Source organism: Malaclemys terrapin, chromosome 13 (genome assembly GCF_027887155.1).
Source record: "Malaclemys terrapin pileata isolate rMalTer1 chromosome 13, rMalTer1.hap1, whole genome shotgun sequence".
Taxonomy (NCBI): Eukaryota; Metazoa; Chordata; order Testudines; family Emydidae; genus Malaclemys; species Malaclemys terrapin.
The window spans coordinates 32,560,428-32,574,303 of NC_071517.1; the positions used below are offsets into that span (position 1 = coordinate 32,560,428).

A 13,876-nucleotide genomic window follows, 5' to 3' on the forward strand; every position below is an offset into this window, starting at 1 on the left:
GCGGGACCGAGGCCCAGATCGGCACCTAACTCCCATTGAAATCCACAGACTTTAGGAGTCTAAATACCCTTGAAGATCTGGTCCTTAATCTCTCTCTGATATGATCTCCCATGTAAAAAGAGGGGGTCAGAATCCTTATTGTCTGTTTGGTCTATTTACACTGGGAGCTCTTCAGGGTAGAGACTTTCTCACAGTGCATGCATGCAGCTCTCAGCACTATGGGCTCACAATCTCCGTTAGGACGCCAAGGTTCTGCTCAAATACAAAGACCATGACACTGCCAGGCTTTTCCGCAGCTGGACGGGGGGTGGCTGCTGATCCTGCAGTCACAGGAGCTGCACCAACCTGTGGGGATGGTGGTAATTTCACAGGAAAATGGCGGGGAAACAGCAGCAGGAGCTGTGGCCATTGGGATGAAGGCAGGCTCACCTACCCTCAGCCTGCCCCACCAAGGCTGGCAGAACCAGCACCGCCATGAGAGAAGACGCTCTCCCCGCCCCAGCCATTACACAAAATAATTCTTTACTGAAGAATTGTCCAAAACCCTGAAGCTGAGAGTAGCAAAACCGAGGCCTGTTCCTGGGGAGGGTGAACCTCAGCATCTCTCTTCAGAGTCCCCCTGCCCCAGAGAAGGTGAGGCCCTTTGCCTGGTATCACAGTCCTCTTGGCCCACAGAGGGTCTGCGCTCTACTGACTGTGGGGTGGGGAGGCTGCTCATGGCCGCAGGGGTTTGCCTCCCTGTCTCCATACTCTCAGTGCCTGGGCAGGATTTCAGATCTGCCGCTACAGTCTCCCACCATGGTTCAGTCATTATCCCCGCCCTTCTGCTAAGTGCTTTATGCCCCACTCTCAGCAGAGTCCAGCTGGAAGGCAGGATCCTGCTGGGATCATCTCTGCCGACATCCCCCGTGGCTCAGCCCCCAAGCGCTGGTCAGACCCAGATCCTGCTCGGTGTGGCCCGTTACTCGGCAGAGGCTGCGATGGGGGACACCGGCCCTTCCGCCTTCTCCATCTTGCAATGGTTCAGAGCAGGGATCTCCAGCTGCTCAGTGGCAAGTGGGCACGGCACATCTGGGTGGTCCTCGGTTGATGTCTCCTCAGCGAGGGTGGGGAGCGGGGATGGGGTGTCCTGGTGGCCAGGTTCTGGCATTTCCGGCGTGGGCTGGGCTGGGCCGGCAGCCACCGGATGGCTCTTGCTCTTGTGTGCGGTGACGTTGTCCTTCTTCTCAAACTTCTTGCCGCAGATGTCGCAGGAGAACTGGTAGAAGGAATCAGCGTCATGCTTCTTCATGTGCCAGTTGAGGGAGGCCTTCTGACGGCAGGTGAAGCCGCAGATCACACACCTATGGGTGGGGAAGGGGATCAAGAGGAGAGTGTGGAGAAAGCGGGGCAGGGAATCAGAGCGAGAGAAAACTCAGAGAGGGATGCACAGAGGATAGAGGGACACAGGAATTGCCAGGTTGGATCAGACTCAAGGCCCATCTGGCCCATTATCCTGTCTCTGACAGAGCTCAGCACAAGATGCTTCAGAGAAGGTGTAAGAATCTTGCAGTGGCTAATGTGGGCTAATCTGGCCCACAGGTTAGGTCTGGTCCTGGGCTCTAATGGTTAGAGAACTGGCTTAAAACCTAATCTCCCTTCCAAAATTGCTATTGTTCATTATGGTCATTCTCAATATTCTTGTTTCCACATAAATCATAGAATCATAGAATATCAGGTTGGAAGGGACCTCAGGAGGTCATCTAGTCCAACCCCCCGCTCAAAGCAGGACCAATTCCCAATTAAATCATCCCAGCCAGGGCTTTGTCAAGCCTGACCTTAAAAATCTCTAAGGAAGGAGATTCCACCACCTCCCTAGGTAACCCATTCCAGTGCTTCACCACCCTCCTAGTGAAAAAGTTTTTCCTAATATCCAACCTAAATCTCCCCCGCTGCAACTTGAGACCATTACTCCTTGTTCTGTCATCTGCTACCACTGAGAACAGTCTAGATCCATCCTCTTTGGAACCCCCTTTCAGGTAGTTGAATCAAATCCCCCCTCACTCGTCTCTTCTGCAGACTAAACAATCCCAGTTCCCTCAGCCTCTCCTCATAAGTCATGTGCTCCAGACCCCTAATCATTTTTGTTGCCCTCCGCTGGACTCTTTCCAATTTTTCCACATCCTTCTTGTAGTGTGGGGCCCAAAACTGGAAACAGTACTCCTGATGAGGCCTCACCAATGTCAAATAGAGGGGAATGATCACGTCCCTCGATCTGCTGGCAATGCCCCTACTTATACAGCCCACAAAAGCTTATGCCCAAATAAATCTGTTAGTCTTTAAGGTGCCACCGGTCTAAATCTTTGGCCTCAGCAACTTCCTATGGCAATGAGTTCAACAGGCTAATTCAGTACTCCCCCAAACTTTTGAGGATCATGCTCCCCCTTACCTCTGTCTGCACCACCCCCCTATGTCCTCCACAGAGTCTGGGTTGGAGTGGTGCTGTGGCATGGGGAGGGTGGGAAGTGGCATGGGCAACAGAAGGGGGCCGAGGCTGGGGTTGGGGCTGTGAGCAGGGCTGTGGCCAAGGGTCGAGGTTGGGGACAGGTGCGGGAGCAGACCCGCAGCTGAGCTGCGGTTGGGCCAGCACCCGGGCCCGCAAACAGGTGCAGCTCTGCTCCTGGCTTCACTCCCAGCCTTGGCCCTGGGCTGGGAACAGAGCTGCAGCCAGGGGCTCAGGCTGGGGACTGATGCGGGACGGGGAGCAGCGCTGTGTTGAGGCTGGGGATGGGGCCAGGCACGTGGCCTGGAGCTGGGGACGTGGCTCGAGACGGGACCGAAGCAGAGCTGGGGGCAGGAGTTGGAGCTGGCCTGGGCCCTGCTGTGCCTTCCCAGACATTTCTCCATGCCTCCCTAGGGGGGCACACCCCACACTTTGGGGACCTCTGATCTACAAGTATCTAATGGGTGTATACATCAAGAGGGTGAGGGGGAGAGGCCTCGTCTTGGGTGTAGTTAGGAAGAGGGCCCGGGCAGAGCTAGGGACTGCATCCTTCAGAACTGGATCGATGGCACCTAATCAGCCATTTGCACCTTTGGCTTCTCAGTACTGCGATTCTTAGGGACACAGAGGAAGAGACCCTAAGTCACAGAACGAGCCAGCTGGGTTTGCTACTTACTGTATGGGTTTCTCCCCCGTGTGGATGCGTCTGTGGATGATCAAGTTGCTGCTGGTGCGGAAGGGGCGGGCGCAGTACTCACAGATGTAATCCCGTTTGTCTGCAGGGGGAAGAAGAGCGGGTTACTGGCTGCACTGGCTAGCGGGATGTAGGGCAGGGCATTTTACACAGGCGGAAGCAAAGGTAAGGACGAGAGAAGGGCAGTAGGTCCAGGGGTCGAAAAGCAGGGGGGTGGTAGAGCAGATATTAGTAGTGAGTCCAGGGTTGGAATGACAGTGGGACCTGCAGGTTGGGATTGAGGGGCACTGGCAGAACTGTGTGTGTAGGGGGAGCTCAGGACCAGAACAGCAGAGAATTCTGTGGGTCCAGACTGAGATGCATTAGCAGCACTGTGTGGGGCTCCAGAGGCTAGAATAACAGCGCTGATTGCAGGTCATGACTGAGAGGCACCTGCAGAGCTGGGGTTGGGTGGGAGGGAATCCCAGGGCTAGAAGAGTAGTGGGGGCTGTGGATCAGGACTGAGGGACATCAGCAAAGGTGTAAAGGGGGAGGGGGCCCAACCCAGGGCTGCAATACCAGGGGGCCTGTGGGTTGGGATTGAGATGCATTGGCACACCTGTGTGATTGTGGGGCTGGAATTGAGGGGCATTTGGCAGCTGATTGTGTAGGAGCCCAGAATTGGGACTGAAGGGGAGCTGTGGGGCTGGATTGAGGGGCCCTGGCCGAGGGCTGGCACGTGTGTGTGTGTGTGTGTGTGTGAGTGTTTGGGAGCCATGGGCTGGGACTGCGGATCCGTACTGAGGGGCCCTCAGAGAGCTGTGTGAATGTTGAGTTGAGGGGGAGCCCAGAACTGTAGAAGGCAGGTGCTTTTAGGCTTTAGCCCCTGTGCTCAGGCACACTGACCGCTGTGCAGCTTCTCGTGCTCCTTCAGATGTTTCTTGAAGTTGAAGGACTTGCCGCAGCTGGGCTCGGAGCAGGTGAAGGTCTTCTGGTGCACGTGCTGGTATTTCCTGTGGTACTGCCGTTTGGCGGTGGAGGGGAAGCAGAGGGTAGGGTCAGCTGCCGCCCACAGACCATGCAGTCCGTCCTCCCTGGTTCATACCTAACTGTGCGCCCTCCCATAGAACTGGGAGTCAGAGGGAATGCTTGATTTGGCTTTGGGGCTGGACCAGCAGCTTCAAAACAGGGGGCTCCCTGGTGCCACTCGGCTCTCTCTGTGGGATGGCAGAGGGAAGCCATATCTCTAGGGCCCATTCCGCCCCCAGCCTTTCTGTGGAGGCTGCAGCACAGATGGCCGACTGGATCATGTTCCAAAGTCGACTGCAATCAGTGGGAATCTCACCATGGATGTCGATCGGCTCTGGGTCAGGGCCTTAGCCCTGATATAGAATCTTGTCCTGCTGGGAACTGAGGACACACGGACTCATTTCACTGAACAGCCAGTCAGATGGGAGTGACTGGGGCATATGTGACAGCTCCCATTTGGGCCAGGGATTGAAACGGGGATGTCCAGAATTAAAAGCATGAGTAGCTACAGCTTGAACTATGGTAAAACCATCGCAGACTCATATTCTCTGTGGATCAGGCACAGAGAGGGACCTGTAACATACGTTCACCGGTAGGTCAAACTGAACTGATTGTCAAGCCCATAGCTGGGCTGATACCAGGACCATAATGGTATTGGGCCATGTATCCCAATGCATACCAGGCGATGCCTGGGGGCGGGTCAGGTGCCCCTCCCCACAGGTCACCGTGTCACTCACGTTCAGGTACTGGCGGTTGGAGAAGATCTTGCCGCAGCCCTCGAAGTCGCACAGGAGCATCTCGCGCTTGGTTGCCTTCCTGCAGAGAGGAGGGGGTGAGGATCTCGCAGGTTATTGATGGAGCCAGGATGCAGTTCAGCAGCCCCTCGGTTCTCAAACCCTCCCTTGTGAACCTTCCCTCTGTCCTCTCCTCTTCATCTCCCCGCTGCGGAGCCAAGAGCCGTGTCCTCTGCTCTGCAGCCACCTCCCTGGATCTTTCCCTGCTCACCAGCTGCCTTCGTCACCTCTCCTCTGTGGCTTGTGATGTCTGGATAAAGCCCCCTTCAACTCCCTGCCTCACCGGCTCTCCATCTCCTTTCCAACCTCTTTTCTCTCATCTGTGCCCATCTGCTCTGGTCTCTCAGTTAGCTGTGTAAAGTATTGGGGGTGGGATGGTGGACAGATTGGACAAAGCACATCACTGGCAACGGGGAAGGTGTGCGGGTGGGGGCGCTAAGGGGTGGGGCGCACGCCCTGTGGAAGACGCCAACTGATGGGTGTGGTGGGGATGCAAGAAACGCCAGGGAGTATCACTAGGTTGTGAGCATATGCAGGGACAGAGAGGGGTGGTTGCAAGGGGGAATGGACATGAGACCAAATGGCAAGAGGATTGCCCATCACTGGGGCCATTGAAAAGTACGGTAGGTAACAGGCTGTGGGAAGCAGCCCCTGGTGTGTGGCTCTGGGGCTAATGGGGCTTTTCCTCCCCTCTAAGTCCAACTGGAATGGCACTGCCACCCCCACCAAGAGGCCAATCCAGACAGAGAGGGAGATCCCGCCCCTCCCCAAGTACTCCCCTTTGCAGGAGGCACCACCGGTCGCTCAGTGGAGTGGGGAGTCCAGCCGTGGGGAGCAGGGATACAAGGGACTGGTTTGCAGCCCAGCTCTGCTACCATAAGGGCTCTAGGGTAGGGCAGCCAGCAGAGTCATGGCCAGGGTTCCAGACCAGGTTCCTACCTGATTCTCTTGGGGCCGATCTGGGCCACATCCTTGTTGCTTGGCTGTCCCCGCTTCTTGCGTCTGCAAAGGAAGAAACACACTGATTGGGTGGTCCCGGGGGGAGGGAGGGGAGAGGGGAGTGTCTCTACTCCTCCTTTCTCCCCATGTCGTCTCCCTTTCCCCTGGCCTGTGTTTTCCTTTTCTGTACAACCTTCCCCATCTCCATGACAAACATCTCCCTCATCCCCTCACTGCGAGAAGGCATAGGAGATGAAGGCTGCCTGGCCTTCTCTGGGGCAGGGATCTCCAGCTACCAGCCTCTTACAGGAAGGGCTTCTGGTGCCAGGTCTCATGTAGCTGGCAGAATCCAAGGGTGCCCAATAGCCCCTTCTGAGGACTCATGTGGCCTCATTACAGGAAGACAAGGGGTCCCATAAATACATGAGAACATAAGAACAGCCGTACTGGGTCAGACCAAAGGTCCATCTAGCCCAGTATCCTGTCTACCAACAGTGGCCAATGCCAGGTGCCCCAGAGGAGGTGAACCTAACAGGCAATGATCAAGTGATCTCTCTCCTGCCATCCATCTCCTCCCTCTGACAAACATAGGCTAGGGACACCATTCCTTACCCATCCTGGCTAATAGCCATTAATGGACTTAACCATCATGAATTTATCCAGTTCTCTTTTAAACGCTGTTATAGTCCTAGCCTTCCCATCCTCCTCAGGTAAGGAGTTCCACAAGTTGACTGTGCGCTGTATGAAGAAGAACTTTCTTTTATTTGTTTTAAACCTGCTGCCTATTAATTTCATTTGGTGACCCCTAGTTCTTGTATTATGGGAACAAGTAAATAACTTTTCCTTATCCACTTTCTCCACATCACTCATGATTTTATATACCTCTATCGTATCCCCCCTAAGTCTCCTCTTTTCCAAGCTGAAGAGTCCTAACCTCTTTAATCTCTCCTCATATGGGACCTGTTCCAAACCCCTAATCATTTTAGTTGCCCTTTTCAGAATCTTTTCTAGTGCCAGTATATCTTTTTTGCGATGAGGAGACCACATCTGTACGCAGTATTCGGATGTGGACATACCATTGATTTATATAAGGGCAATAATATAGTCTCAGTCTTATTCTCTATCCCCTTTTTAATGATTCCTAACATCCTGTTTGCTTTTTTGACCACCTCTGCACACTGCATGGACATCTTCAGAGAACTATCCACGATGACGCCAAGATCTTTTTCCTGATTTCTTGTAGCTAAATTAGCCCCCATCATATTATATGTATAGTTGGGGTTATTTTTTCCAATGTGCATTACTTTACATTTATCCACATTAAATTTCATTTGCCATTTTGTTGCCCAATCACTTAATTTCGTGAGATCTTTTTGAAGTTCTTCACAGTCTGCTTTGGTCTTAACTATCTTGAGTAGTTTAGTATTATCTGCAAACTTTGCCACCTCACTGTTTACCCCTTTCTCCAGATCATTTATGAATAAGTTGAATAGGACTGGTCAGAGGACTGACCTTTGGGGAACACCACTAGTTACCCCTCTCCATTCTGAGAATTTACCATTAATTCCTACCCTTTGTTCCCTGTCTTTTAACCAGTTCTCAATCCATGAAAGGACATTCCCTTTTATCCCATGACAGCTTAATTTACGTAAGAGCCTTTGGTGAGGGACCTTGTCAAAGGCTTTCTGGAAATCTAAGTACACTATGTCCACTGGATCCCCCTTGTCCACATGTTTGTTGACCCCTTCAAAGAACTCTAACAGATTAGTAAGACACGAATTCCCTTTACAGAAACCATGTTGACTACTGTTCTACAGTTTATGCTCTTCTATGTATCTGACAATTTTATTCTTTACTATTGTTTCAGCTAATTTGCCCGGTACTGACGTTAGACTTACCGGTCTGTAATTGCCGGGATCACTTCTAGAGCCCTTTTTAAATATTGGCATTACATTAGCTATCTTCCAGTCATTGGGTACAGAAGCCGATTTAAAGGACAGGTTACAGTTAGTTAACAGTTCCGCAACTTCACATTTGAGTTCTTTCAGAACTCTTGGGTGAATGCCATCTGGTCCCGGTGACTTGTTAACGTTAAGTTTATCAATTAATTCCAAAACCTCCTCTAGTGACACTTCAATCTGTGACAGTTCTTCAGATTTGTCACCTACAAAAGCCGGCTCAGGTTTGGGAATCTCCCTAACATCCTCAGCCGTGAAGACTGAAGCAAAGAATTCATTTAGTTTCTCCACAATGACATTATCGTCTTTAAGCACTCCTTTTGTATCTCGATTATCCAGGGGCCCCACTGGTTGTTTAGCAGGCTTCCTGCTTCTGATGTACTTAAAAAACATTTTGTTATTACCTTTGGAGTTTTTGGCTAGCTGTTCTTTAAACTCCTTTTTGGCTTTTCTTATTACATTTTTGCACTTAATTTGGCAGTATTTATGCTCCTTTCTATTTGCCTCACTAGGATTTGACTTTCACTTTTTAAAGGAAGTCTTTTTATCTCTCACTGCTTCTTTAACATGCTGGTTAAGCCATGGTGGCTCTTTTTTAGTTCTTTTACCGTGTTTCTTAATTTGGGGTATACATTTCAGTTGGGCCTCTATTATGGTGTCTTTAAAAAGCGCCCATGCAGCTTGCAGGGATTTCACTTTAGTCACTGTACCTTTTAACTTCTGTTTAACTAACCCCCTCATTTTTGTATAGTTCCCGAGTCCTTTTTCTAGCAAGCACCAGATGAGGGTTGGAAATGGACCCAGAGCATTCGGCCAGCTCAATGCCCTCCAGAGAGACACCAGGAGTCTTTCCCCCTTTGTTCACCTCAGACACCCAAGTCCTCCCTATGAGATCAGACTTCCTGCCAAAGCTCCAAATTGCCCCAAATGAGAGCATCCCTGGGCACCCAGGGAAGTCTGGTCAATCCTGCCAAAAAGCCACTGAGGCTGTGGCACTGAGTGACAGGGTTTCATTCCAAGCACCTCTGAATCCAAGAGGGCAGGATAGCTCTGGTCTGCCCCGGATCTCAAGGACCCAAAGCAAACCCTGGTCAAAGGAGAATTCAGGGTGATCACACTAAAATTGCTCTGATATCTTCCTGGACCTCCAAGCCTCACTGACACCCACATGGACACAATGACGCCTCCCAGGCACCAGGAAGAGCTCAAGTTTGGCCCAGCACTACAAATTTCATGTCTTGAAGGTCAGGACGGTGTAGAGGCCAGTGCTCAGATCCTCAAAGATCTTTAAATGCCTAAGGCCCATTGAAATCAATGGGAGATAGGCACCTAAACATCTTTGAGGATCGGGGCCTGAGTGTTTCCATGGACTGCTAGGCCTTAGTTGTAGGCTGGATACACCCTCCCCATCTTTCCAATAAAGAGTACCCCTGCCGAAAGGATACAGGACTCTCTCCAGCTCACCCCCAGGCTGCTGGAGTCACTAGGGTTCAAAAGTTAAAGCTTTACATAGTAGAACCTGAAAGTTACGAACACCTCGGGAACAGAGGTTGTATGCAACTCTGAAATGTTCGTAACTCTGAACAAAACGTTATGGTTCTTTCAAAAGTTTACAAGTGAACATTGACTTAATGCAGCTTTGAAACTTTACTATGGAGAAGAAAAATGCTGCTTTCCATTTATTTTTTAAACAGTTTATGTTTAACACAGTACTGTACTGTATTTCCTTTTTTTTTTGTTGCCTCTACTGCGGCGTGATTGAGTACTTCCAAATGAGGTGACTGGTCAGTTCATAACTCCAGTGTTCATAACTTTGAGGTTCTACTGTAACTATAAAAACACGTTTCAGAGTAGCAGCCATGTTAGTCTGTATCCGCAAAAAGAACAGGGGTACTTGTGGCATCTTAGAGACTAACAAATTTATTGGAGCATAAGCTTTCGTGGGCTACAGGCCACTTCATCAGATGCATAGAATGGAACATATAGTAAGAAGATATATATACACAGAGAGAATATGAAAAGGTGGAAGTTGCCATACCAACTCTAAGAGGCTAATTAATTAAGATGAGCTATTATCAGCAGGAGAAAAAAAACTTTTGTAGTGATAATCAAGAGGGCCCATTTCAGACAGTTGACAAGAAGGTGTGAGGATACTTATCATGGGGAAATAGACTCAATTTGTGTAATGACCCAGCCACTCCTACTCTCTATGAACTTGAATTAATATACAAACTAGATACCATTAACTTGGGCTTGAATAGAGACTGGGAGTGGTTGGGCAGCATTTTTCGTGGCTTACCTTTCTGTAAATTTTCAATGGATACTTTTTTCATCTGTCTGTGTGTATGTATGATGAAATGGATGTTTATTGACATTGAACAATAAAAATCTAATCTTTCCAAGCCTAAATATACAGCAGGTGTGCTAGATACAGCTGAGCTCAATGCCTTCCTGCCCCGTGAGAGGCTCCAAGACTCACCAGATAGCAAGCTAGCAGAGGACAACTTGTACAATGTTACAGTTGTTGGGTCTCTGTGCTTATGTTTCCATATAAGTAACTTCAGTTTGTCTGGCATACAAAAACTATTACACACCGCAAGATCCTACATGTGTGTGTCTAACATGGCAAGGAAAAATAAATTGTACAACACTATATTTTGAAATAGCATGTGTTCATACAGTTAATAGACTACATTGGAAAATAGTTGCACAAGAGGGCAAAGTTAAGGTTACATGTGCATCCTTTAACATTTGCCTGACTTCTGAGCACTTGTGGTCATGGCTTTCTAGAGGAGAGGAGCACAGTCTGCTCTCCTGAATTTCAACTAGAATCTCAAGTGCTCAGTGCTTCATAAATTTAGGCCTTAGTGGTCAGTTTTTCACGAGGACTCAGCAGCTCCCGAGCCCCTGATAAACATTTTGAACAGTTGGCCATAACCGTGCGACCAATACCATTCTCCTAATCGCTTTTTTGGTGTCAAATTTCCCAATTTTTAATTAAAGTAAAAAGATGGACAAAACAATAAGACCGAAGGAGAAAGCATCACTCTACAATTTCAAAGCTCTGATGGCTTGTAATAAAGATGTAAACAGAAAATTTAAGACCTACAATGCAGTGTGGATGTATTTGGTAAGACACTCCCTTAATGTGGTCATCCTAGGGTTCCAAGGCACTACGATAATACAAATAATAATGAAATGATAATAAAACTTGGCTAGGTCAGTAGAACCAAGCTGCTCTCGAATAAGTCCATCGTTTGCATGATAAAAATAAAGAGCATTAAAAACCTTTAGAAAAATCCACTCTGGTCATTAAATAAGAGAGAAAATGATTTTCTTTCTGTACTGTTTGACAGTTATCTTAAATACCTACTCCTCACCGCGCAAAATAACTACAGGTTGACATAATTTATCGTGTGAATAAATACAATTATCCTATGTTACAAACATGATTACATTTTATTATTTACCAACAATAAAAAATCTTTCAACACACTGTATTGCAAAAAGGTATAATACAGTTAAGAAAAAAGTATACAGTCATAATCACATTAATCTAATATTTTTAAACACAGAGAACGTTTGGTCACATACACTTAAGTTTGATCTAATTTAAAATGTTCTGTCTGCATTATCCACCTTCCAATGTAAATCTTGCAGCCGCTTCACTTTTATTGTTGTTGGTCTGTGATGGAATGTCCTGAAAAGAAAAAGAAGTTAGAAAATAGCAAAATTGTCATTTTGGTGAGGAAATAGATGTTAAAAATCACTGACGAGCTGCCATTTCCATTATGTAAGATGTAGGCTATGCAGTTTACTTTGCAAGTGCAAGTTGAGGCTGCTCAACACTTTGCAATACTGTATATTGCACACATGTATTGTCATCAGATTGGGATGACGGTACTTACAGAAGGAGATGAGAGTCGTCTGCGAAGGAACACACACTCCGGTATGTGATGTGCTCTTAATGCTTTCTCTTGCTCCTTTGATTTTTTTTTTCCCGTCTCCATCTCCCTAGCTGCTGGTATCATAATGGCTACAGCAAAAACCACACATCAATGTGTAACTTATTTGATCAAAACCATTACTTCCTTTAAACCTTAAAGGGACACCATCAACAAGTTCAGTCAATCTTTAAAATGAGTGGAAGGTTCAGGTGCTCTACATTTGATTTCAATGGGAGTCTGATATCTATCCAACTTAGTTAGCCACTTTTGAAAATCACACTACACACTTACACACCTTTGAAAATCTGGCCCTAAATGACTATTAACAGAGTGCTCTCAAATGCATAAAGTAAAGAAACTGAAGGAAAAAAAAAGATTTAGAGGGAAATAATCTTTTTAGTTCCAGTGATTTTAGAGATTACTTGTAGGTAGAAAGTTTTCAGACACAAGCATGATTTTTGAGTAGATGGTGTCCCTCTAATGGTAAAATTAAAATGTAAAATTAAAATTAAAATGCAGGGAGAGGAAGGGGGAGCGCAAATTAAATATATAATTTACCATTATTTTCTGCTGTGCTTTGATTAATGCCTCCAGAACTTGTTCTCCACTGGTAGCAAATTGTTACTTAGTTTCAGCAGCCCCTGTAAAACAGACATTAATAGACTTTCAGTATAGAATTGAAGTCATAAAAACATCTAGAAATGAAAAAGGCAGAAGAGCCGTGACTGTGCATGTTAATACTTACTTGGTATGTGTTTGGGTGTATATTTTGGGGTTTCTTTCTCCCATAACCCTCACAAAAAAATATCATCGTGAAGAGATAGTTGAGGATGAAAGGAAATGCTTTTATACCTCCCTATGTAATAAAAACATGAGAAAGTCTGGAAAGACAGAGTTATGTAAGGCCGCAGTTCAAGAAGAGACTTAAGCATATACATCTTTTTAAGCATATGAGTAAGCTCATTGACTTCTATTGGACTATCCATGTGTTTAAGCACAGGCACCATTGTCAGCCCTTGTGATTTTATTGAGTCTCTCATGATATTTGGTGTTTTTCTTAAAGTCCCAGCTCCTGGAGTCAAGTGATCACAGGACAATTTTAGCTTTTATTTAGATAAAATGTAAGTTTCTAGTTCCATACTTCTCCCACCCACATCCAGCAACCCTACAGATTCACTCCCAGGCTCCTTCCCAGTAATCCAGGGGTCTCAAACACGCGGCCCGCGGGGCTATTTCTTGCGGCCCGTCGAGTGGCCCGTGCCCGCCTCGCCCCCCCCCCCCCGGCCTACCTCCAGGCCAGGGGTGGGCAAACTGCACCCGCGGGATTTCCCCCCTCAAGCCCCGCACCAGATGGTTGGCATCACGTCCCTGCGGCCGGGAGGGTGAAGGGGGGGACAGGGAGAAGCAGAGGGCTCTGTCCGTGTGTTGCCCTGGCTTCCTGGCATGCCCCCCCCACAGCTCCCATTGGCCGGGAATGGGGAACCGTGGCCAATGGGAGTTTCGGGGGAGGTACCTGGAGGAGCAACAAGCAGCGTGCAGAGCCCCGCGGCCCCGTCCCCCAGGGGCCACAGAGACATGGTTCCAGCTACTTCCCGGAGCGGAGCCAGAGCTAGGGCTGGCAGCCTGCCCTGACCCCAGCCCCGGTGTGCACTGCTGCCACCCCAGAGCCCGAAGCTCTCCTGCACCCCGCCCCCCAACTCCCTGCCCTGAGCCCCCTGCTGCACCCCAGACCACTTCTGCACCCCAACCCTCTGCACTGAGCCCCTTGCTGTACCCCACACCCCTTCTACACCCCAACTCCCTGCCCTGAGCCCCCAGCTGCATCCCACACCCCTTCTGCACCCCAATCCCCTGCCCTGAGCCCTCTGCTGCACCCACACCCTAATCCCCTGCCCTGAGCCCCCTGCTGCACCCCACACCCCAACTCCCTGCCCTGAGCCCTCTGCTGCATCCCACACCCCTTCTGCACCCCAATCCCCTGCCCTGAGCCCCCTGCTGCACCCCACACCCCAACTCCCTGCCCTGAGCCCTCTGCTGCATCCCACACCCCTTCT

General features: G+C 48.9%; 1 protein-coding gene across 3 annotated transcripts in view; it reads right to left on the reverse strand.

Moving 5' to 3' along the window:
• Nucleotides 1-505: 505 nt before the first annotated feature.
• LOC128848261 (zinc finger protein 692-like) overlaps nucleotides 506-13,876 on the reverse strand; it is a 33,135-nt gene continuing 19,764 nt past the window's right edge. For all 3 annotated transcript variants that reach the window (XM_054048151.1, XM_054048150.1, XM_054048149.1), the window contains 5 exons: nucleotides 5,918-5,980; nucleotides 4,922-5,000; nucleotides 4,062-4,176; nucleotides 3,159-3,258; nucleotides 506-1,343 (listed from right to left, as the gene is read on the reverse strand). In XM_054048151.1, the coding sequence (XP_053904126.1) occupies nucleotides 962-1,343; nucleotides 3,159-3,258; nucleotides 4,062-4,176; nucleotides 4,922-5,000; nucleotides 5,918-5,980 (739 nt within the window). In that variant the 3' untranslated portion in view covers nucleotides 506-961. The remainder of the gene's footprint in view (nucleotides 1,344-3,158; nucleotides 3,259-4,061; nucleotides 4,177-4,921; nucleotides 5,001-5,917; nucleotides 5,981-13,876) is intronic.